At 41.6% G+C, this 24998-nt stretch overlaps 1 protein-coding gene across 2 annotated transcripts in view; it reads left to right on the top strand.

Moving 5' to 3' along the window:
• Positions 1-475: 475 nt before the first annotated feature.
• Positions 476-24998, top strand: part of COL22A1 (collagen type XXII alpha 1 chain) — a 196440-nt gene continuing 171917 nt past the window's right edge. Inside the window, exons 1-4 of one of the 2 annotated variants that reach the window (XM_035319306.1) lie at positions 476-606; positions 685-732; positions 893-1051; positions 6706-7296. In XM_035319306.1, the coding sequence (XP_035175197.1) occupies positions 961-1051; positions 6706-7296 (682 nt within the window). In that variant the 5' untranslated portion in view covers positions 476-606; positions 685-732; positions 893-960. The other variant, XM_035319307.1, reaches the window with a different exon arrangement.

The raw sequence follows: 24998 nt of genomic DNA, 5'->3' as shown, positions 1-24998 counted from the left end.
ATTCAGGAGCTGGGAGAACCTTTTCCAAAACGATTCCTTAGGCAGTATGAGCTACAGAGTGGCGACTGTTTTTCCTTGCATGTTTGAAGCTCAGTACATAAAATTGCAATGACTTTATGATCTTTATAGTAAAAAATAGTTTTAAAAAAGAGGGAATAAATTATGAAATATTGAAATAATAAAAAAAGAGTTAGCTTAGTGTTAGAAAATGTAGCTAAACTTTTATTATCCCAGGTACTTGGCCTGCCTTGCTACAATACCTGCTGGTTTCCGTGGCTTCAGACAAGGTAAATTTGAACCAGTGACCTTAAACTGAAGGTCTTCCACCTGAGCTTTTGCACTTCTTATCTAGATAGTCAAAAGACTCATTCTGAAGCTGCTGAGTTTACTACTATAGACAACAACCGAGATCAGCAAGCAAATGCATGAAAACAGCCATGTGTTTTTAGTGCTCAGCATTTCTGGGGCTTGGGAACGGAAAGCAGCGATGGGGGCAGTGGCAATGGGCTGTGTGTGATTTGTAGTGGGCTGTATCTCGGCTCCATGTTTTGTTTCTCCTAATGATGAATATGTAGGAGGGCCGGGTCAGGAATGGTTTCCACTCCAGTGCGTTGATTGTGTAGTTGGCAGTGGGCTCAATTAAAGTATAATAATCTGGTAATCTCTCTCCTTTTTTCTGTTCAGGCTGCTGCACGCTGAATAGAGCCAGTGAAAGGCTATAGCGTTTGAAAAGTAGGTGAACTTCTTGCCTCTTTGTCTGCGTGGTTTGTGTCTGGTCAACAAAATGACAGGCGGAAGTGACAGCTCCCCAGAACGGTGCTCCCATGGCTTGCATCATTGCTTCCGTTTGTTTTTCTATGAGATAACACTTGCTCTTTATTTTCCTTGCTAGGCTACAAATTGGATTTCTTGCAAGCTTCTCACCACGGTGAAAAGACAAGCTGATGTGAGGAAGGAGATATGTCTGTTATGGGAAGACGCCGCATACCCCATCTCCTGGTTCTTCTTACACTTGTGTTCGGTGGGGAGAGAACTGAGGCACAAAGAGCAGGTATGCAGCATTCCACTCCTGTTAAATAGCTGCTGGGGCTTTTACATGGCTGAGATGCTATCATTGGTAGGAGGAAATCAATAAAAAAATATATATATAAAAAAAAACAAACAAACATGGAAGACATTTACTGCTGAAAAGACATAAAACAGACCTTAAGGATGGAGGTAACTCAGGGATCAAGGTTATTATTTAACTAGAGTTTCTGTCTAAGTCCACTTTTTGTGGCTCAGCCACCCAACAAAGGAGCAGTGTGCAGTTTGCTCAGGATATGCCTCATCCAAGGCGGTGACATGGAGACCACTCCTTATGTTGCCATCAGAGGGTTTCAGGTTAGACCTGGTGAATCTTCCTTCTGGCTGGCTTTCATGGTCCACTAGAATACTCTGCTCATTCTTCTGGCTCATGCTTCCTGCTGTCTAAAATGGACCCTGACATGGTTTTTGGCCTGTGCAAGTTAGCACTTTCCCCCAAATGCCACTGAAGAGCACCCTGGTGTAGGTGGCCCGGCTTGATCAGGAGGATGGACCAGATCACCTCCAGAGGTCCCTTCCAACCTCAGCTATTCTGGGATTCTGTGAATGAGGATAGTGAGACTGAGAGGCTGTTCCTACAGGTCGTCTTCACAAGGACACCTTGTTTTTTGAGGGGGATAGAAAGAGTTATCTAAAAGTGCTAGAGATCACGGAGAAAATATGGTTGTAGACCTACACTGCTGATTCATAATGAAAGCCCAAAGGTTTTTTTTAATCTCTGTTTACGTTTGAGGTGGAGTTTTTCTGGCTCTTTTTCTAGCAAAGATGCTATTCTGTATCCTTGGGTAATTTATAGTAAAGAAAAGGAGTTTTTAGACCTTCTCTCTGTCTAAGGAATAGCTGCTTTACAGTGATGTTATGTGATCTATGTAAGGTTTTTTGTATCAAGTTTAACAGGAGTAAGTACTTAGTAACAAAATAATGTGGAATAGCATCTTTTTTTTTCTGCTTGTGGATCACTCACAGGAAGGAAAAGGTGGTACCATTTATATGTTATTTCTGTGATTACTTTAAAAAATTTTGGCCTGATGGCCTGTTTGTGGACTATTTTTAATGGCAATATAACAAAATGGTTGACTCAGTGTCTGAGCTGGTGAATACAACTCCTAGAATTATGTTTCCACAGAGCATTCCTGTAATTACAAAACTGAAAGTTCACTTTCTATGAATTATTTCTCATATTCCCTTAACATGAACTGTTTCTGCCAGTAAACAACATTATAATAGCATTCTTGGAAAACAATCCATTTTGTCCAGCAGTGGACATTACTGTGCTAAAAATGCAGATTAATATTTAGTAAAAGCTTTTCTGCAGCATTTAATCTCACTGCCATCAGGTCCGTAAGCAAAGAATCACTAATTTCAAGAAAATGATCCTGAAAGATTGTCTTTTTCTTCCCTGCAATACTGCCTGAATAGGCAATGCTTTTTAAATTTCAAACCCACCTTGTTTTAAGGCTCATTGCCCTTGAACACAGATAGGATAGATTCTTTCTGTTGTGTTTGTTTTTAAACTGCAGCCATCTCACCTGCTGAGAGTTATTAAAATGAGCAACAGGAAGGTCTGTACCTTGTAGGCTTTATAGTTAAACCTTTATATTCTTCGGTTAGTCTCATTTGAATAGTATTCTGTTATTCAGGCAGCATAGATTAACATAGTGATTATTATTATTATTTTTTTTTCATTTGGAAAGCAGAAATTTCTTGCTTAGCCTTTACTGTTACATCCTTTATATTTTGCAAAGAGCAAGCAGAACTATGCTTGGCAATCTAACCTATATGCACGGATGTAATGTAACTGACATCCCATAATATAAATCCATATATTCCATCATCTTCACACTCTCGTTACCCTTGAGAGAATTGCTACTTGCCTCCTTGCAGCAATGTTCAGAAGGCTACTCATGCTGCTGGTGTATCCATCCAGACCTTTCTTGCTCTATGGTTAGAGAAAAGCATTCCCGCACTTACAAAATGCCATCACAGAACATGATCTAGTGTGGACAGGTTGTTTCCAGTGTGATCCGATGTGGACAGGTTATTCCCAACATGAACCCAAACCCATATGTATAAGTTTTTCCCTTAGACTCTGAAGGAACAGCAGCACCTGGGTAAGGTCTCTGGAACATTCCTTTCAACAGAAATTAACAGAGATGATGTTCGTTTTCAACACCTGCAACATTCTGGGACCTTGACAGGCTTGAGAGTTGGGCCTGTGTGATCTTCATAATGTTCAACAAGGCCAAGTGCAAGGTCCTGCATCTGGGTCGGGGCAATCCGAAGTACAGATACAGGCTGGGTGGAGAATGGATTGAAAGGGGCCCAGAGGAGAAGAACCTGTGGTGTTGGTTGATGAGAAGCTCAACATGAGCTGGCAATGTGGACTTGCAGCCCAGAAAGCCACCCATATTTTTGGCTGCATCAAAAGCAGAGCGGCCAGAAGGGCAAGGGAGGTGATTGTCCCCCTCTTCTCTGCTCTTGTGAGACCCCACCTGGAGCCCTGTGTTCAGCTCTGGGGTCCCCAGAACAAGAAGGACATGGACCTGTTAGAAAGAGTCCAGAGGAGGGCCACAAAGATGATCAAGGGGCTGGAGCACCTCTCCTATGAAGACAGGCTGAGAGAGTTGGGGTTGTTCAGCCTGGAGAAGAGAAGGCTCTGGGGAGGCCTTAGAGCGGCCTGCCAGTGCCTAAAGGGGGGCAACAAGAAAGCTGGGGAGGGACTCTTTGTCAGGGAGTGGAGTGATAAGACAAGGGGGAATGGCTTTAAACTAAGCCATTACTAAACTGACTAAACTAGTCGGCTGAATATGAGCCAGCAGTATGCTCAGGCGGCCAAGAAGGCCAACAGCATCCTGGCTTGTAAGCAGTGTGGCCAGCAGGTCCAGGGAAATGATTGTCCCCCTGTACTCAGCTCTGGTGAGGCCTCACCTCGAGTACTGTGTTCAGCTTTGGGCCCCTCACTACAAGGAGGACATGGAGGTGCTCGAGAGAGTCCAGAGAAGGGCAACAAAGCTGGTGAAGGGTCTGGAGAACAAGTCTTACGAGGAGCGGCTGAGAGAGCTGGGACTGTTTAGCCTGGAGAAGAGGAGGCTCAGGGGTGACCTTATTGCACTCTACAAGTACCTCAAGGGAGGCTGTAGAGAGGTGGGGGTTGGTCTATTCTCCCACGTGCCTGGTGACAGGATAAGGGGGAATGGGCTAAAGTTGCGTCAGGGAAGGTTTAGGTTGGATATTTAGAAAAACTTCTTTACCGAAAGGGTTGTTAGGCATTGGAATGGGCTGCCCAGGGAAGTGGTTGAGTCACCATCCCTGGAGGTCTTTAGAAGATGTTTAGATGTAGAGTTTAGGGATATGGTTTAGTGGAGAACTTGTTAGTGTTAGGTCAGAGGTTGTTCTAGGTGATCTTGGAAGTCTCTTCCAACCTAGACGATTCTGTGATTCTGTAAGAAATAATAGATTTAGACTAGACATTCAAAATAAATTATTCATTCAGAGGGTGGTGAGGAATAAATTATTCATTCAGAAGGTGGTGAGGCAATGACACAGGCTGCCCAGAGAAGCTGTGGATGCCCCATCCCTGGAGGTGCTCAAGGCCAGGCTGGATGGGGCTTTGGGCAACCTGGTATGGTGGGAGGTGTCCCTGCCCATGGCAGGGGGGTTGGAACTGGATTGTCTTTGAGGTCCCTTCCAACCCAAACCATTCTCTCATTCTGTGAGGTCTGAAGATAGCAGCTGGGGTCAGCCACTGTCCAAGCATGTCCACAGAGGTGAGGCAGGTCTGAGGTGAAGCTGGGAAATCAGTCAGTGGCTCAGGCAAGGACCAAGGGTGAGAACCTCACCTTAAAAGCAGCTTCCAGGGAAAGGACAGGCAAATGTTTATTGAATGCTTCCAGAAGAGCTTCCTGAGGAGCTTACCCAAGGCCATGGATCCCTAGCAGCCAAACCCCACAGAATAAACATGCTCTCAGGGCTCTGACAAGGATTTCAAAACTTCCATAGTGAATTTTCCAAGCATTTCCTGTTACTGTGCTTTGGTTCACATTAGAGAGCAGCCCTGGATTAATTTCCTACAAAACCAAACTGCAAGATGCACTTCAAATGTACATGTAATGTATCTTAGTCACTGATGTGCATTTAATTGCTGGAACTTGGCTGGAACTAGTCTGATATGAAAACACACAGACTGTACAGCGAGAATGACTGGAGTCACATATTTTGACCACTACTCCCAGATATTCCAACCAAGGGAAATAAGTTGGTCAGTCCAGATCAGAGCCCAAAGGAGGTCATTGCTATAGCTGTAGTGGGAATAGTTGGGGAAATCAGGATCCTGCAGTGAAACAGGACAGATCTGGCCTCAGTGGATATGGATAAATGTGGGCTAGCTCAGAGCCTGATAAAACAGAAGGGTTTAAAGGCAATTGCCAGCAGTTCAGAGGACACATATAACATCTCCAGTTCAATGGGGCAAAGAAAAGCCCTATAAAAGAGATGAAGTGGCACAGGCACTTCTACGGACCAGCTCTCTGTCATGCACCATGTTATATGTGCTTTGTTTTTCACATGAGTGGTTGTACTTTGCGAGGTGATGTGGGAGAACTACTGGAGAAATGATGGCTGATGGTTGTGACCATAGATAAACTGACTTTGTATAGCAGTTTTCAGTCTTGAAATTGTAATTTGTTAGGTACTATAGCTTATAATAGTAAATTAAATATATCTATGTATACATTTTGTCCAGCTGTGGCATTATGTTGATACATCTTGATCACCTCTGGGTCTTTTTATATATATATTGCTGGTTGGCTTGTCTATGTTCAGAGAGAGATAGAAAACATCTCCTGGGAGATCTGTTTTCTTGGCAAGCAGCTGACAAATATATGACCAGTCTGGTTTCACAGGGCAAGAAAACTGCAATTAAAATACATTTGCCTTTCAGATTACATAGGCCTTAGATTACAAATATGGCTGGAGCCAAAAGTGTGTTTGTGGGGATAAGTGAACTTTTCTCACACAAAGGAACTGCCCTTTGTTGTCAAGGAAGCCATCCCAGTATTCAGTGAGTCATCCTTTAGTCAATAGTCAATGGCAGAGAGCCTCAAAATCAAAATAATCTTGTTATAAACTTGCTTCACCAAGATATCATGCTGAGCAGAAGAACTGATTCTAGCTAAGCATAAATAAATCATAATGCTAATGCAAGAGGGAACATGAAAGCTTCACTACTCAAGGTCAGGATTGGCAAAGGGAAGGTCAGAGCAGGTCTCTTGAGCTGCCAAGGTCATTTCAGAGCATTGCCTGAGCAGAGGGACTGCAATGAAGTTCTTAAAAGAGAAAAATAGCTTCATATGCATGCAGATGGTGTAGGTGAAAGACTGACCAAAGGAAGTTAGTAGTGCAGGAAGAGAAAGGCTTTGCTTTTCAAAGAGAAGCGTGTGCCTATCTACTGTAGATGTCCTGAAACAGATGAGGTGAATCACAAGGAAGAGAGGCTGAGAATCTGCACTTTCTCTGCACTTTTTCTTCTCCCAGTTTGCTGCCTCCTAAGAACGGCTCGCTGGGGAGCCATGCCCGAGGAGTATTTGTTATATCTGATACTTGTCTTTCACCTTCCCTCAGCGATATATTCTGCCACTCCTGCAGGTTGCAAGAACGTTCACTATGACCTTGTGTTCCTCTTGGATGCCTCCTCCAGCGTTGGAAAGGAAGATTTTGAGAAGGTTCGGCAGTGGGTGGCTAATTTGGTGGAAACTTTTGAGATTGGCCCAGATAAAACCCGTGTAGGTGTTGTGCGATACAGTGATCGGCCAACCACCGAGTTCGACCTGGGAAAATACAAAAACCGTGAGGAAATCAAAGAGGCCGCCAGAAAAATTAAGTATTATGGGGGCAACACAAACACTGGAGATGCTCTCAGGTACATCAACACATACAGTTTTTCCAAAGAAGCAGGTGGGAGACTCAGTGATCGAACTGTTAAAAAAGTGGCTATCCTTCTGACTGATGGAAGGAGCCAGGATTACGTCTTGGATCCAGCCACTGCAGCCCGTCAGGCTGGAATTAGGATCTTTGCTGTGGGTGTTGGCGAAGCCTTAAAAGAGGAACTCGATGAAATTGCTTCAGAACCCAAGTCTGCTCACGTGTTTCATGTCTCCGATTACAATGCCATCGATAAAATTCGGGGGAAGCTGAGAAGACGTCTCTGTGAAAGTAAGTAGAGTTCCCAGTTCTTCTACACAAAGAGAATTATAATAGGTGCAATTAACATAGGGCTGTGATTATTTCCTTCCATGACTACCTGGTTCTAACTATACTGATAGTTCTTTATTCTATTGTCTTCTGCTCTGTTCCCCTCTGTAAGAAGTCATTTTACTACCTGGAGTGCAATGTAGCACTCACTTTCTGGGTTCTTCTGCCCAAGTTAGCATTAAATATAAGCCAGCTTCTAGTGGTCACCTGGAGAGTGGAATGTGACTTCACTTTTTTGTTCACTTTTTGTTAGATTTTGGATTATTGAATAGATTTTTATCCAGTGTATCCAGGCATAGATGTGAAGGTTGACATGCTATTTATACCCAGAATTTGGTCTATTTTGTATATGAAATGTGCTTTTTTTTTTTTTTTTTTTTTTTTTTTTTTCCTTATTTTCTGGCATTATAATATGAAAAGAGTGCTCTGGATGTTTCTGAGATTAACCCTTTAGGAAACAAAAGGATACTTTTTATTTTTGGCCTTTCAGCATCCCAACTCTACTGACAAGTGGTGTTCACAAGTGGTCTGGCTACTAACCACATAAACCCTGGTGATGTTTTGAATGGTGTTTAATAGAGAGCAGTGTCTGAAAATCACACAGAACAAACAAACTTTGAATTTCCAGCCCCTTGAAAAAGAACTGCAATAGCATTATGTCTGCTATGTCCCAGCACTTTAACGGGAACAGCAAGCACACCACCCCTTCTCCTTCTACTACTGATAAATCACTCTCTTGATGACTATATATAAGTTACCTGGATTTTCTGCTTTTCACAGTATGTGTTGTGGTCATTTGGGGTTCTTTGAGTCAAATTAATGAGACACTTTTCTGGGTCATAAGTCTGAACTTGAGTCCCTGTGTGATGCTGTAACACGTTGCAGTGTCAATGACCACATCTACAGGCTGGGAAGTTTTGTTACTGTCCGTTAACAATAACTTGCCTGGAAAGAAGCAGGCCTTCTGGCTGGTGGTGTGAGGCTCTTTCATTGCTCTCTGTGCCTCCATTTGCAAGAAATAAGTGTTATTTTAATGCTCTGGACTTATGTATGCTTCTTACACAGTGAGTAGCACAAGCAGGCATAAACCTGTTGACATTGCCAACGTACAACTACTTTTTGCAGTCTAAATAAAAATGTTTATGGACAATGTAATCATGATACAAGTGAAAGTCATCCTGTATATAGACTGTACGTGGTGCATATTGAAGGAGCTGGGTCTTTTTCTGTTGAAATTGTATGTAATCATACACACTTATGACCAGGGTAGAATAAGGAAGGATAAGCACCTCTGGTGGACACAAACAACTCAAACAATCTCCAATGCAGCTGCTGACCTCCCAGATTCTGATTTTCCATAAAAAAATTATTACATTCCTTTTCCAGAAAACTGTTGTTAGTACTTCTTACCTGTCTCTGTTTGCCTTCTCAAGAAATCATTTGCCCATCTGACAGAGTACAAAGCTATTTGCCCGTGGCTTTCTGAGCCCATACTAGGTCCCTACATATGTGCATACCACTCCTCATTAAATCCCAAAGGATTACTAGGATCATCCTTACTCCAGAGTGTGATCATTGTCACTCTCCAGGGTGTTTGCTTCCACCTTCACCAGTGGGTTTGGTGGGGAGAAATAAAACCACTGAAAGGGCAGGTGAAAGGGAAAAGTTTAGTTGTGTTAGATACAGAGAAATTTAAGGGGAAGGTACACTGCTAAATGAATTGTTTCAAATGTGAAAACAAAGGGAATCAGACTGCCATAAACAAACATTATTAGTAGGAAAGGTAGCAGAGAGGAAGGAATTAGCTGAACAAACAATGAGTAGGTAATGTGTACATTTGGAGGGACATTCAGGCAGAATAAGAAAGTGTAAGGAAGTGAACAGTGGCAAGGGGAATTGAGTATCTAAGTACGTGGGGCACAGTTAATGCAGGTGGATTTGAAAGAAGTTGGTCCAGGATAGAAAGGGGAGTTAACGACTAAGGCAGCAAACACAGGTGCGTAAAAATGTATTAATTTTTGCAATGGCATGATTCCCACAGCAACAACAATTATAGGAGATAGGTGTGCAAAAGGTATTCCCAGGTGGTGTTTTTCTCATTCAAGGATGCTGTTGAGATGCTCTAACGTCCCTAAATCCTTTATTCCAGCCTTAAGAGGGGAGATTTTCTACTCAATGCCTGGCCTCAGTCCCTCTCACCACACTGGGAGCCTGATCTGGTCCAGTTTTCATTGGATATCAAAAAGTATTTATTCTTTTCCTCTGTACTGCAGTCTGTCCTCTTTGGAGGGCTGTTACAGAATCACAGAGTGGTTGAGGTTGGAAGGGACCTCTGGAGGTTATCTGGCCTGACACCTGCTCAAGCAAAGATACCTAGACAGGTTGCCCAACCTTGCTAGAGCAGGTTTCATATCCTTCCTAAGCCTTTTCTTTCTAGATTGAATGCAAGGAAACTGTTCTGAGGCAGAATCAGTCTCTCTATACTTGTTTAATTTATTGTTTTGCATGTTTTTCATCTAGTAGAAGGTGTCCCTGCCCATGGCAGTGGAGTTGGAATTGTATGATCCTTAGGGTCCCTTCCAACCCAAACCATTTTGTGATTCTGTGTGAAATGAAGAAATTATTGGTGGCACTGGAGCCGTCCATTGAAACAGAGTATGAGACAGCAAGAACACTATCCGCAGAAGTACTAACATAGAGATCAGGTAACTTTTTGTTATCTGAATATGTGAAGTGGAAATGTTTTGGAGGATGGCAGAGAGCTGGTGGAGAATGGGACCCAGTCTATTCTGGTGCACGTGCCACTTTTAGTTGTGTTAATATGGTGGGAATAGGAGAGGGGTTCACTGTAAGGATTATTTATCACACATGTTTAGAAGGTAAAACTTATAGTAGATGTTGTAGTTAGCTTTCTGTAATTTTAACATGATAACACTGTGTAAAACAGGAACGTACAAACTACTGGGTGGGTGGAAGACGTGACAAGGGCACATGCCAAGATGCTGTTTAGTTCGTGCACATTCTGAGATAAAAGCGTATATCATCAGAGCCAAGCCAGGGTTTTAATAGACATAGTCTTCTGTGAGCTCTTGGGAGACACATGAATCAATGAGTGGAACTGGTAGAGAGAAAGTTTTTTTGTTGTACTGACTAGTGATGAGTCTTCCAGTCCCTGTGCTACTGTACTGTGGAATGTGAAGAGTTGTGCAGTGTTGCAAATACAGGATTTCGTGCCAGCAGCTGCTCGTAATCTCTTGTCTCGGGTCTCACTGGATGTCTCTCCTAGACTCTGTCATTCCATCTTGCTATATTTGACTGAAATTATTTCTAAAAATATGTCATTATGGGCATTAGTAACATTTTCGGTCTCAATTGATCTTGTGGAAGTAAGCATAGCAGAATCAAAAAAATAATGTCTGCTCAGTGAGACATGGTGGCAGTGGGAGATATTTTTGCCAAAAGTCTCTGTTACATTCTGGACTATAGTTAGCAGGCAAAAATGGGTGATGGTTTTACAAGACAGCAGGAGAGATGTACTCTGTTAAAAATTCCAGAGTTGCTACTTCGTTTCTAAATAAGATTTCTGCTTATATGTTGTAGGGATAACAACAGACCTATGGAATATTTAAAAATATACTGGCACCTGCTTCTGGGAGGTAAATAGTAGGCTTATGCTTGTCAAAGAGAGCCAGTTGGGTCACACATAGGTTTTATTCGAAGCTGAACTTGATAACTTAGTGCATGTATAAAGCTGTCAGACTGGCTCAGATCTGGAGGTTAACACTATCATCTGGTAAGCCTCAATGGGGGAGACATTGCAGTGGTTCCCTAAAACACCTGTATTTCTTAAATAACACTGATTACAGTGCTCTGGACATTGTAATATTTGAGTTTATTCTGTTCTCATTAAGCCAGACGGATGATAAGGTACAGTTTGCAAAACTGACCAAAGACTTTACAAAACGTTACTCAATGTCTCCACAAAGAAGAAGCCTATGACTTGGCAACCTTTGACTACATCAACATGTATGATTTTGAAAAGAAACTTGGCGTTACACCTATATTCACTGCGAATAGCTATTTTTTCTACATTTAGTAATAGGAGAAGCACACACAGATGTTTTCTAAGGAAGTACTGTGCTCAGCATTGGTCTATGTACAGTAATGAGCTGTATGTATAATGTAGCCCTTCCTACGGTCAGTTTTTTGTTGCCTGTGAGAGTGATTTGTGTGCCACAGTGAGTTCTTCTGCAAATGTGTAGACCAAAGGACTATGTCATCATATGAATCTCAAGTTCCTTACAAGCGCAAGGAACTAGAGTTGAAATGTTTTGATATCTGGTAGGTACCAATGCTTTGTTATTGATTTCAAAGCAAGTAACAAGTCCTGTGATGAAGTCTCAAAAGCAATCACATGTTCAGATGATTCATAAAATTTATTTTTCTATTTTGTACGTGTCTTTCTTGACTTTGGGTTGTGTGTGCAATGAATAAAATAAGTCCTATGCTGCCACTGCTCTGTTTCTAATGCAAAAGGGGCTCCGGCTTTCAAGACACCAGCTTGAGTACCATTCAAAATAATATTCTAAAAGCTTCAGAGCTGGTTTTTTTGAAGTCAGCTTTCCTCAGGTTCATGGCATGTTCACGGAAGAGCTTGTCATCAGAAAAGAGGGCTGTTTCTTCTTGGCCTTCAATATTAAAACTATCACATATACTGAGAACAAAGGGTAGGCATCTGAATTGCCCTATCTTGTGGCAATCCAGTGACTGACAGTTCCTGAAAGACTTAATCACCGTGGTCAAATTTCAATTGAGAATTGAAATATTTGAACACATCAGTACTTAGCAATATTTACCTAATTTGACATGAACATTTTATACTTCTTGTTGAGCTCTCAAATTTCACTGTAAAAACATTAATTTCTAGATAGCTTTGCGGTAGACATCATGAAGTATTGGAAAAATTTGTGGCATGCACCTTCACGTTGAGTGCAGAGAAGGGTGAGGTGTTTTAGAGTAGTGTCTGCTGTCTAACAGACTCGCTGAAGTCTGGTTAGCACAGATTGTCCCATGAAGATATTCCAACTTTTGTGCTTCCAACTCGTGTATGCATCATGCCTGCCACAGACAGCATTCTTACTGGGATGTTCCACATTCAGCTCCTTAACAGTACATCCAGGCTATGTGCAGCTACTAATTTTGATTAGTAATGATGATTACTATTTTTTTTTTGATTAGTAATCAATGATTTTGATTCTCACTTGCAAATCTAGGTGCTTCCAGGTGGTTCAGGAAGTCTGATAAAGGCTGAGCAGACATTTGCTGTTTTTTTAAAAAAAACTGCAGTGACCCAGCTGCTATCACCTCTGATTTCTCTTGTTGCTTCTTGATGCTCTTGTCACCCCTAGCTGCAGTGGTGGCTTTCTCAAACTCTGTAGAATCTCCAGTTCATAGTAGTCTTTTATGTCACAGATGACAGGATCAGACATCCTTTCACTCCCATATTTGCTGGATAACAGCACTTTTCTGCTAAGGCATAAAAGATCACTGAGAGAATTTCCAGTCGATTTAACTTTTCCTTAAAGAGGAGAAAAGCTTTCACTTTTCATGAATGGTGGGGTGGGAGGGCATAAAATATTTTATGGGCTAAATGGGGAAGACATTATGCAACTTTCTTCTGCCATTTGGTGGGTTGAAGGACAGCCTGGCATCTTGGTTTATGGCTCCAGCAAACACAGCAAGGATGTTTTTTCTCTTGCAGCATTTGTTTGTCTGTCTGTTTTGTTTTCAAATCAAGCACTTGCCTAAAACTCCTGAATCCAATTTTCCACTTGTTGTGGTCATCACCAGCTTAAACTAAAACCATTCCAGAGCTGGTGAAACCCCTGAGCTCACGGTTGAGCGGTGACTGCTGGTTGCTCTAGTTCCTCCACAGATCCTGTAGAACTGTTTTCCCAGAGCATGACTACGGTCCTGTACTGCTTGTGTACAATCTCTGTATCACTTAAATAACTTCCTATTTCACTTGGGACTCTGAAATGAATAGGTTTATTCTGAGTTAGCAACAGTGCTGTTTTATACAGCCAGTTAAACCCAGCCCTGCTGCTAAAAAAGAAAGGCTTACTCTTCCCAGCTTCCTTCTCCCATCTGTCAGCACAGGCTTTTACGTGGCCCCACCATGAACTATAGGGAGACAATGAGGGTTGTTGCCTTCTTTCCTGGATTAGTTTGCACTCAGATTTAGTTCTTCGTGCAGCCACATGGCCATTTGCTGTCCCAGAGGAGAAACTAGCACGAGGTGAGAACAAGAAATTAGAGATGAGAGGAAGAACTGGACTGTGACTTTTGGTACAGCGCTGGTTCATGCCAGCTTTATAAACTACATATCATTTGCTTAGGGCTTCAGAATGTGCTCTCACCATAAACATGAGCCTGTGTTCTTCCATCCTATGGTTAAAGTGTGAACAAAATGGATTGCTAGGCAGGTTCTTCTCATTCAAACTCACCTTTTAGGCTTCAGCACAGCTTACTTGCCGTGAATAAACTGCCTGTTTAACAAAAATATCCCACTGCAGACTGATCTCTTCATGATTTCATTACATTCCCCTTAAATAGGCTGTTCAGTATGAGTAATTATTGCTGTCTTACCAGTAACTTAGCTTCTGGTTGTTCGGGTTGGTAGCTGTAACCACAGAGCGCTCCCTCCTCAGACACGCACTGTGCCTGGCTGGGAGCATCTTCCTGGTGGTGGGATGAATGACCCGACCATTGCTCTCACTGCTACTGTTTTGAGAAGGGATTTATCAATTTGGTTTTCTTCTCTGGTGCTCTGGAGAATGCAGTATGTTAGTCCCTGTCTTCGATTAAGGAGGAAATTCAGCCTTGCAACAACTCTGGTCTTGTTCTTTTGCTTAGGGAGCAAAGGCGTGGATGGAGCACTTATCTAAACAACATATTTTTAGAAGTAACTCTGTGACAGAAAATGGAGTTACTTCTACTCTGATACAGCTAAAAAAAGGAATCTGTTCCAAACCTGTGGCTTCCTACAGACTACTGGGAGTCTTAACAAGGGGCTCTGAAGGTAGAGATATAATAAAATGGGATCAATTCACTCTTTTGTACTTGCCTTTCTTATCTCCAGCTTTTTTCGTTCCAGTTTCTTTCATGAAAGTAGTAGCATCATAAAACATGGGCAAACTTTTACATAAAACAATGAATCTCTGGACTGCCAACAATGTATTGTCCAAAACCACAGAATCTAGTTGAATGATAACATCTCTTCTAGCTTGAAATAATTTTTCTTGCTGTTCAGTTAAGAAATCTCCCTGAATAATGTTTAATGTGCAGCAAAACTAATTGCAAAGGCAGAGGGAAGATTAGACCCATGACAAATAAAAGTGAGCCCCAGACATTAGAAAGAAATATTGAGACACTCAGGGAAAGTATGGGTCTCAGTGGCAGGAGAAATTACGTCTTATGAAAAAGTAATGTGCCGTTTAGAGAACAAAAAGAGAAAAAATACGGTGACTGTGGGAGCCTTGCCTAAACAGGGTGGGAATGAAAGAGAAATACAGAAATAGGAACAGACAAAAGACCGGGACATATTGTCGTCTGCTGAAAGTTATTAGTAGCTAGTGTTTCAACACCGCCTGCAGCCCTCATTGATTTTGCAGGAACTCAGGGTGCTCAGCACTTTCTGAAACGAGGCAGTGGAGCCCAATACTACCCACCTGCAATCACAAGGAGGCTTTCTGTCTGCTCCAGTGGACTCCAAAAGACAGGGTGAAAGAGAGGGCTCGTCCTTGGGGTAGTACTTGGGCGTTTCCTTTCTAATGTACCTATGAGGAACCCTCAGCAGAAAGAATAACCTCTGGGCAGGTGCTCAGCAGGAAACTAGGGCAAGGCACACAAAAACCTCTAAGGTTTCAGGTTTAGTTAAAGGCTTTTCTGTCCAAGCTGAACAGAGAGATGAGGAGAAAACCACTGCCAGGTGTCCTTTGAAAAGCTAAAGGGCCTATAAAGCTCAGCAGCTGTTGTGTTGTCAGGGCTTTTTTCCTCTTTACTTAACAGCCCTCTAAGCTGACCTTTCACTGAAAGGAGACCACTTATTTAATCTTCTAGGCCTGCTTTTTTTGTGCTTTATGTGCCACAAAAGTCTAATGGTATCTTTCAGCACGTGGAGCTAGGCAATCACCCATCCTGGTTAGGCACACCTCTGTGTTAAAGACTTCCTCTGCTCTCCTTTGACTTGGGGATGAAGTTCTGTTTAGGGAAAGCCAGATCTCAAAATATGCTATGGACATGTAGTCCCAGTTCTGCTAACGGAGCTGTTACAATCTATTGCAAGTGACAGAGAAGTGTGAATGCTCATCAGAGAATGCCAAACCCCATACAATGCCCCAAAATGTCCGTTCACAGCATAGTAGGCTTTCCCCTCAAACCTGGGGTATTTTGTGAACCCCACAACTTGTTATGAAATAAATGTTTCTGTAAACCTCAAATAACAATGGTGAGCTTGGTCTCTAAGGTTTTGGGTGGTTTTTTTATTATTATTATTATTATTATTTTAAATTTATTTATTTATTTATTTTTCTCCTTTTATTCATTTATTTTTCTTCTCCTGGCTCCATTTTATTGAAGGCTGAAAATCCTGTGGTGGATAGCTGCAATGAAATCTACAACAGGTGATGAGGCTGCCTGTGACACTTAGGCTAAAGTTTAGCATAAAAACTCTGTCCTGGTTAAATAGAAACATTCTCATCAAAGGGTTTCACAGGGAAATTTGTGCCATTTTGCAGTGTTGAATCAAAATATTCGTATCACCTGAAAGTTGAACTGCTTTTGGAAACCATTTCACAGGCAGAGTTGAACCATGAAAGCAAAACCTTGCTTGATCTGGGATGGAACTGCTGTTTCCAGTTTTGTGTTTGGCTGAGCTGTATTTAGGACACTGTGATGTTTATCCCTGTGCCCATGACTGAAGCAAATCTTGTCATTTAAATTTCTAAGGGCTTATTGTGAAGATTTTTAGCTAGGTCTCTGATACATGGAAAGCTTGTGTGGACTCTCTGCAATAGAGATCTTCACCTGGATGTTGTTACTGGAATTCAAATTCAAATAACCTTGTCCTTTTTTATCCAGCAGTAACATAAAGTGAAGTGCTGAGTACTTTATTTTTTGGAAAGTTTGTAAAATTTATCGGTCCTTTCTGCTACTGAATTTCATTTCTCATTTTGTTTTCAAATCAGTTGAACCAACAGAGAAAGTTGAATTGCAGTGTGCTGGTTTGTTGAGAATATTTCTTCCCCAGTGGCAGAGCCGCAGTGTGGTTTAGCTGGTGGACTATTTTTGTTAGTAAATTGTAGGGTTAGAGTTTCAATCCCATCAAGGTCCCTACAAGTTACACCCAAAGACCAGATTCCTTTTTTTAATTGGTAATTGGTTTATAATATGAAACAAAAGCAGCAAGAGCATTTTGAACATGCAGGGTTTTTTGTTAGAGTAGTAATTAGTTTCTTTAAAATGCAAATAAGAGATTGTAACAAGCCTGGTGGTATTGATGTAGTTGCAAATGACAGAGAATGGTGTGGAGTTATGCATAGAATGCCTTTTGGTGTGCTCTCTATTGTGGGAACTGCAAGTCCTAATGCTGACCAGATATACAGAGGGTATCTTTCAGGAAAAGTAGCTGGATCAATCAGATACAGTGATTTTTGTCCCTCGCTGTTCCTAAACTGTTGAATAGCAGAGCCTTGTGTGACATCGGGTTTCAAAACTCAGTTCATTTCATCACATCTTAATAGGAAAAATTAAGTGTCAGTTTGGCTATAACTTAATTTGTATTCTAGGAAATTAAGCAATACATACGAACACGCATATATATATATGTGTGTAAACTCTAGAAAGCGAAGCTGTGTCCTTTCAGCCTGAAGCATCAGTCCTTTATTTTTTATTTTTTCTTACAGTGAGACAGATAAAAAGCCATATCACGTTAAAACCCTAGTGAAGATGAAATACAGGACATTTTTACTGCAGTGTAACTACGCACGATCAACCCAATCCGCCACCTCTGGGCAAGACTTCTTTTAGCTACACTGCAGTCAGAATCACTGTGCTTTTTTCCCCCCAGGGTTTTATAGCAAGATGGATAACATATATTAGTTATCTGCTATAAAAACCTCTCACTTTTGGCAGTGAAGACATAACATCTCTGTGAGAGGCTGCAATACTAATATAACACAAGTAGGATGGCGCAGAAGAATTTTAGTCTCTAGTGCTAATGCTTTTTGGCAAATCACTCTAATTCCTTGAAGGGTGTTTCTGAGTTTAAAACAGATGTTGGATCAGAACGGAGATCCATAAATTGAATTAAACGATATTGTATCTTTACCTTCAGGTGTCTTCAGTGGGATTCATATTTCCTAACTTCAGTGGCCTGAAAGTTATTTGCCTAGACTCTTTTGATAGTCAGTGAAAAGGAGTAGACACCTCCGGAGGGTGATTCATCCTTTTCTAAGTAGACTGTCCAAGACAGGTGGCATGATTCAACTTCGGAGTGCCTATCTCTTTTCATTAACTTCTGAGAGAGCTTAGGTAACTCGCTTGTATCCCTCACTCTGACAGCCAAAAGCAAATGAGTTGAACCTTTCCCGCAGCATTCTGGGAATACAATAACGTTTGGTTCCTTATGCTAGTAAATCTGGCTGTTGGGACCTGCATTACAGGTGCATATATAAGCTAGTGTGGTTGTATCGTGCACATCACATTTCTTGTCTACCTACCTGAGGCTGTGGTATTTGTGCAGTTGCAGGAGACAACACCAGGTTAGAAAACTATTTTCTACTACTGCTATATGTTTTGGGTCAAATATTGTACTAGTAAATAGTACTTCATCCCTCAGTCGTGTGCAGAAAGGACTACACTTGCAGAAAGAGTTGTTTCCTCTCCTTTATCTTGGGATCCTTCCTAAGGATTGCAGTAAATTGGCTCTTGAAGTAAAGTGCACTGTGATAGCACCTGGTGCAGTCTCTTGGCTCATTATAGCAAGGAAATAATGCTTTAAAAACCAACTAATGGCTTAAATACAATTAGGAGTAATAGGGAAGGAGACAGCTATTTTAATTAATGCCGTTGAAAGACACCTTCACTAAGGATAGCCTTTTTTTCCGTTAATTGAAGCATGTAGGTTGCATCCTGAGACAGGCCCACAAATCCACTCTTGTTTAATGATCTTTCAGGTTTTCACTGTAATAAAGACAGACCCCAAACCAACCTGTTCTCTCTGCTGGAAGCAAAATGGGAAGGGTCCTAGCTCAGACCTGTTCACATGTTCACGGTACGGGTCCATACCAATCATCTTTCCATCTATGTAAGCTAAGAATCACAGAAGTCATGTGTGAAAAAGCCCAGCTGAAGAGCTGCTGGTGCATCTTGTGGGTTTGGGGCTATGGCCTGGAAGGTTGGCAAGGGACTTTGAATCATCAGAGTGTCCAAGTATGGTAATTAAAAAGTTTTTATTCAATTTCTCATCAACGTTCATCAGATCTCATCAATGTTTAAATACCTGAAGGAAGGATGCAATGAAGGTGGGGCCAGGCTCTTGTCAGTGGTTCCCAGTGCCAGGATGAGAGGCAATGGGCACAAACTGGAGCTCAGGAGGTTCCCTCTGAAGATCAGGCAGCATCTGTGTTGTGTGGGTTAGTGGGTTACTGAGCACTGGCAAAGGTTGCCCAGAGAGGTTGTGGAGTCTCTTCCTTGGAGATCTTCAAGTCTCTTCGATGGCTAGATTAATAACCTTGGATATCCTTTTTTTTTTTTTTTTTTTCATTCTTGTATTTTTAATTCCCTATGTATTTTGGCAGTGCCCTGCCCCAGGGGCCCTGTCAGAGTATGCACATTGGCATAATCCCCCTGCCCTCGTGCAGCTTAGGGAGAACCTGCAGTCAAAACTCACCTTCCAGAGACATGACCCCCTTCTAGGCTTGTGGCCCTATTAGTTCCGAGCTTGCTGCTTTAATGAAAAGGCTAACAGAGCATAGAGCCAGAAGGAAGCCATCATTATCTCAGCTGGATCGCACAAGCCACGAGACTCCCTGAACTGTGAGTATATAACATCTTGTGCAAAAAAAGGCAAAATGTCCTAGAAAATTTACTGTGTTAGTTGCAAATCAATATATTTAGGGAGGTATCTGCTAACTATTCCTCCAAGCTATCAGAGAGGTCTGGACTGGAATAGTGAGTCATGCATGTTGATTTTTAACAGAGCTGTTTAAGGAGACAAGTGTAAAATTTGCAGAGCTACAAATCTTTCGAAAATTCAACGTTTCCACTGGCTATTCCTATTCCTGTTGGCAAGCACAGCAGCTGATGCTTGGCTTGTTTATCTGATAAACTGTTCTTTGACTTCACAGAGGCCTTGAAAAAATTAACTTCCTTGGGCTAATGTTATATTTATGATGCATTTTCCACCAATGTAGTATTTACATGCTCACAGCTTTATGTGCCGTCAGACACTGTATGTTCACACAATGTAGGATGCCACACAGGAAGCTCTTTATGGCTGGTTCAGAATCAAGGATTTTTTATCATCTATGTTTAACAGTTTGTCCCAGTGGGTGGGATTTTTTTTCCTCGTAAATCTTTTTGCATATTATTATTTAACTAAAAATACTGTCCAGGATACTTGCTGACATGAAAAGAATAAGGCACAGGACCACTAAACAAATGCAATTAGTACATGGATTACTACACTCTGCAACCACACTCAGCCCTACAAACTATTTTGGGAATGATTACATACCTCAAGTAATTTTGCTTTGGAGGTGGCTGTGTTTATTTGTCTTAGTGCAGGGGACCTGTAATAAAAAGAAGTCTCAGCTTTTATCTTTGATTTTCATGGGTTCATGCCTTGCCCCTAAATGTTACACCCTGTTGAAATTTCCAAACCCATCTCTTGGTTTCACAGGGACGGAAAACTTATTCCTTGTTCAGATCCTACCAGAGGTTGTTTCTTTTTTTTTTTTTTAAAAAAAAAAAAAGCCTTTTTTTAAATTTTTTATTTTTAAAGTGATTTTAATTCTTAATTTAGATTATTGCTAATGCAGTAAGATTTATTTTGTGTCTGTCATATAAAGCTTGGAGTAGTTACACTCATTTGTGTTTATCCTCTGTAGTATCTCACCGCAAATTATTTTCCACGAACTACTAATGTAGTAAGGTATTTTTTATTTTTTTATTTTTTAATTAAACTAAACCTCAGAGAAGTATTAGGCTCTGATTTGCCACAACACTGCGCAGCTATTTACATCAATCCTGAGTCATTTCTGGTGGATTCAATGGTTTCCTTATGTTTACACAGCAGGGCAGTGAAAGATCTCATAGAAAAACCTTAGGTGACCTGACTTACACGCACACCATGCTGGAATTAAGCTGTTTGAACACTGCAGCAGTGGCACACGTCCCCTGATGTTTCCCAGCAAGTCCTGAGCCTCACCTCGAAGGATCTCTCTGCTGCTGAAGGAGCCACCCACATTGCTCTCCGTCTCATCTACGCACAGCCTCCTGTGGGCTTGGGTTTGTATGATATCCTCATCACGTTGGTGATTTCATTGGGTCGTAAAGCACCGACCTGCTGCTAGATGTGGTGCAGCTCCCTTCACTATGGAGAAAACTCTGAAGATCTGTGTGAGAGGCTTGGTGCCTAAAGATGCACGATGTTGGTGTAAGATCTAACCGTTTCTGTGCTAAAACACAGCTTGTCCTACTGCCAGAGGAGATACGTGAAGCCAACACAGAAAATCTTTTTAGGAGTTTGTTTGGGTATATGTGGTTGCATTGGGTATGGGGTTTGTGTTCCTAATCTCCCTAGCATGCTTCAGCACTCAGCGTGGACCTGGCCTGACTTTGTAGCTTTCCAGAAGGTGTTTCTGCTCACTTGTCTTCTCTTGCTGACAAGCAGACATTGTCAGTGTCATGCTAGGACGATGCAAGGTTGGGGCAGTTCAGGAGTGGTGCAGCAGCCCTTGAGGCTGTAATTGTGTGAAGCTGGCCCTTTCATCTTCTGTTCTGTTCTTTTTTTCTTCCCAATAATTGTCTTCCCCTCACCACAAAGCGTACAGGAGAAAAACAGCTTTTCAGGAAAAGTGTTTTCTACCCGTAAATCTGTGCTGCGGTGGGAGGAGAGGGAAAAATGCCAAGAGCAGCAGATAGAAGTGCAGAGTCACAAAGAGTTTGGGTTGTCTGTGGCTTCCCCCCTCCCTTTGCTATGGCATAAGCTTCCAAATCACCTGCTGACAGCAGAAGGCAATGGGATTAGGGCTCCCCTTCACCTGTTCAGCCTAGGGTGATGCTGCCTGTGATGGGGTGGTTTCAAACTGAGTAGAAGATGAAGTCTAGATCCAGAAGCTAATTGAAGGTGGAGGCTGATCATCTTTGTGTGGGGCCATTTCTGGCTGATTGCTAATGGGGAACTCCACATCTCCTGAAGTTCTCAAGCATATTCCACAAACCTAGCTTGGAGTTAGGCTCCTTTGGTTAGCAGGCTCCATCCAGAGCCTTTCTTTTCACTTCACTACAATCACTTCTTATTATAGCATCCACTAAGGGATTTTTTTTTTCTTTAATGTATATATGTGCATATATATATATAACTGCATGTGAATCAAGTGATTTTCTTTTAGTAAATGTAAACCCAGGGAATGTAAACCACAGGGGTGGCTAAACATGCTATTCATGCTGGGTGGGTCTGTGCTCCCATGGGGGGAGCAGAGAGTCCTAATTTCAGAATAGTACAGACTGAGTTTCCATCAAATAGATGTTTAATTATATGATTTTGGAGAGGACCATGGAGAACACAGACATGTACCTGCAATGTATCTGTAACTGTACAGTCATTTTTTTTCTTAAGATTTTTTTGTTTTGCCTTTTTTTTTTTTTTTCCCCACATTGTGCATGATTTTCCAAGAATTAATAGGAACTATAAAAAAGCAGCTGAAGTCAGTAAAGAGAAACCCATCTCAGGTCTGGGTGTCAGTTGTTTTCCTGCTCCTAAGTGGAGCTATTCATCTCACTCTCGTCTCATCATCAGGCTGGATGCCAAGTTTGAGTCTCCCTACACTTTTAGGTTTGTAGCCAAGGAGGAATTGTGCTGGAGTGATAGTGTGAAGAAGTGTTAAATGTTATCTTTCACCTAGGAAAATAAAACACGGAGTTTTCTCCCCTAAGATTCTGCCTAGCATCATTTAACCTTCCCTGCTGGATACGTGCTTCTGCTATGGCAGCTCTTTCAATGAAAGTGAGGCGTATAGAGATGAAATGCAGCTGCAAGTGTATGCTCTCTTAGTTAAATAAAGTACACTATGACAATGCTAATTAAAAAGCAATTGCGTTCAGAGGTTAATGTACCTGTAGTTAAGGCAAATAGGATTTGCATGCACAGCTTTATGTTTGCTTGGACAGACTACTTTATGATGAAAACTTGTGTTTATTCATAATTGTATGAAATGTCTTCGCAAGAAAGTCTCTGTGCAGACACGAGGTACTGATACTGCTTCCAATATAGACCTGTTAAAATATTGCCCTGTCCTTAACTGGTGCTTGCCCAGCCCTCCTTAAAGATCAGCAGAGAAGACATGTCTATAGTTGAGTCTTGTGTCTCTCTTTTAAATATATAGATCCAAATTCATTCTTGCTCAATAATTAAGTATTAATCCGCCTCATGATTCAAGACTTGCTTCTGACCAGGGATGAAATTTGTCCTTTACCACCGAGAGATTATATTGTCGTTCTCTCTTTATGCTTTTCATATTTATTAAAAGGTCTCCAGAGCCTCTCTGGAGATTCTCAACTTTATTATATTTGGAGAAACATGATCTCAGTAACATGCCCTGATTAAAAGAATGGATTTTGTGTTTTTATTATTTTTTTTCCTGGTCTAAGAATGTGGTTTAAAATATACTTCCTTTCAAACAAGACTGCCAATCTGTTTAATGTATAATTCTTTGCTTTGGGCTGAGTCTGAATCTTATCTTTATGTTACTGTTTTATTTGGAGTTATAAAGTGACCTTGCACCAACTTAAAAAATTCATGCCACATTAAACACCAGTCTTGCTAATGATCTAAATTCCCAAACCACCTGTAGAATAATATATTAGGGGGTCTGTGGAATAATATATTAGGGGTATGACCATCAGTGCCCATTGTGCCTTTGAAGAAGTATGGAAAGCTGAAAACAAAGGGACAGTCAGCTATGTTAGAACTTGTTGCACTTAGGGGAATTGTGGAGTCAACCGCAACCTCTGCATAACAAACCAGACCACAAACACTTTGAAAAACACTATGGCACGCTGACTGGCTGAATCCCTTCAGCAAGACAAAAGTGGAAACCTAAGGCTGCTTCTCAAGGGGCACAAAAGATTCTTTTATTTATTTTATTTTATTTTATTTTATTTTATTTTATTTTATTTTAACTCTGAGGATAATTAATCTCTGGAACAAGATCAGCAGAAGGGTAGGTAGTGTGTCCCGTTGGTCTTTTTAAATGCAGGTTGATGCTTTTGTGAGAGATATGGGTCTTGCTCAGCTCATCCTCAAACTTCTGGATTTAACAGAATTTTCTTCTGCAAAAGAAGAGATTAATTCCCAAACTAGCAGGTATCTCCGTGGGACATGAGGGCTCTGATGTCCTGTACAAGAAGCTTTGATGCTGGTCATTCTCTGTAGCTGCAAAATCTGTTAATCTGGTAGTGAGAGATGAAAAAACCTCTTTGAGAGGTCACCAATACATTGCCTCATGCTTTCCTCCAGACAAAAACTACCAGAGCAGCTCTGTGTCAAACTGAGCTTCCAGACTCTGGTGGGAGGGATGCTTAGATCTCTGTTTATGTGTATAGTTTTTTTTTTGTTGTTTTTTTTTTTTCATTGCAGCAACTTTTCCCTGGCATGAGCGGAAAATGGGAAGAAGGAAAAATGGCAAACACGTCCCTGATTAGAAGGCAAACTGTGCTCTAATGGAGATGATTAGAGACAAATTGAAGACTTTGTTTGTATATAAGGCAATAGAGTGCTTTTCTTGTGTGGTAGCCTGGAAGGCTGCCAAGATGTTTCTCAGTAGCTAATCCTGAGTCAGTTAGGGGCACAGAAAACAATGCCACATATCTAACACTTCCCAGGGAAAGAGGGCATGTGCTCGTGCCGGTGGTCACCGCAGATAGTAAGCTCTCACTTTCTCACTGGGATTGCTGGCTCCATGTCTGTCCTTCTGACCTGCCTGCTTCCTGGCGAGGCAGCACTGGAGCAATTCAGGAGGAACTGGCCTTGGGACTGATCACTGTAAAGACAGACAGTTCTTATGCTGTGAAGCCAATGCTGTGATGGCTAGGGAAGGACAGGTGAAGTGCAAGGTGTCCCTATCCATGACAGCAGGGTTGGACCAGAATCACAAAATCAAAGAATCATAGAATTGTTTAGGTTGGAATGGACCTTAAAGCCCATCCAGTTCCAACCCCCTGCCATGGGCAGGGACACCTCCCACCAGACCAGGTTGCCCAAGGCCCCATCCATCCTGGCTTTGAACACCTCCAGGGATGGGACATCCACAGCTTCTCTGGTCAGCCTGTGCCAGTGCCTCACCACCTTCTGAGTGAAGAATTTCTTCCTAACATCT

Source organism: Oxyura jamaicensis, chromosome 2 (assembly GCF_011077185.1).
Source record: "Oxyura jamaicensis isolate SHBP4307 breed ruddy duck chromosome 2, BPBGC_Ojam_1.0, whole genome shotgun sequence".
Taxonomy (NCBI): Eukaryota; Metazoa; Chordata; class Aves; order Anseriformes; family Anatidae; genus Oxyura; species Oxyura jamaicensis.
This window is presented reverse-complemented; position numbering and strand designations above follow the sequence as displayed.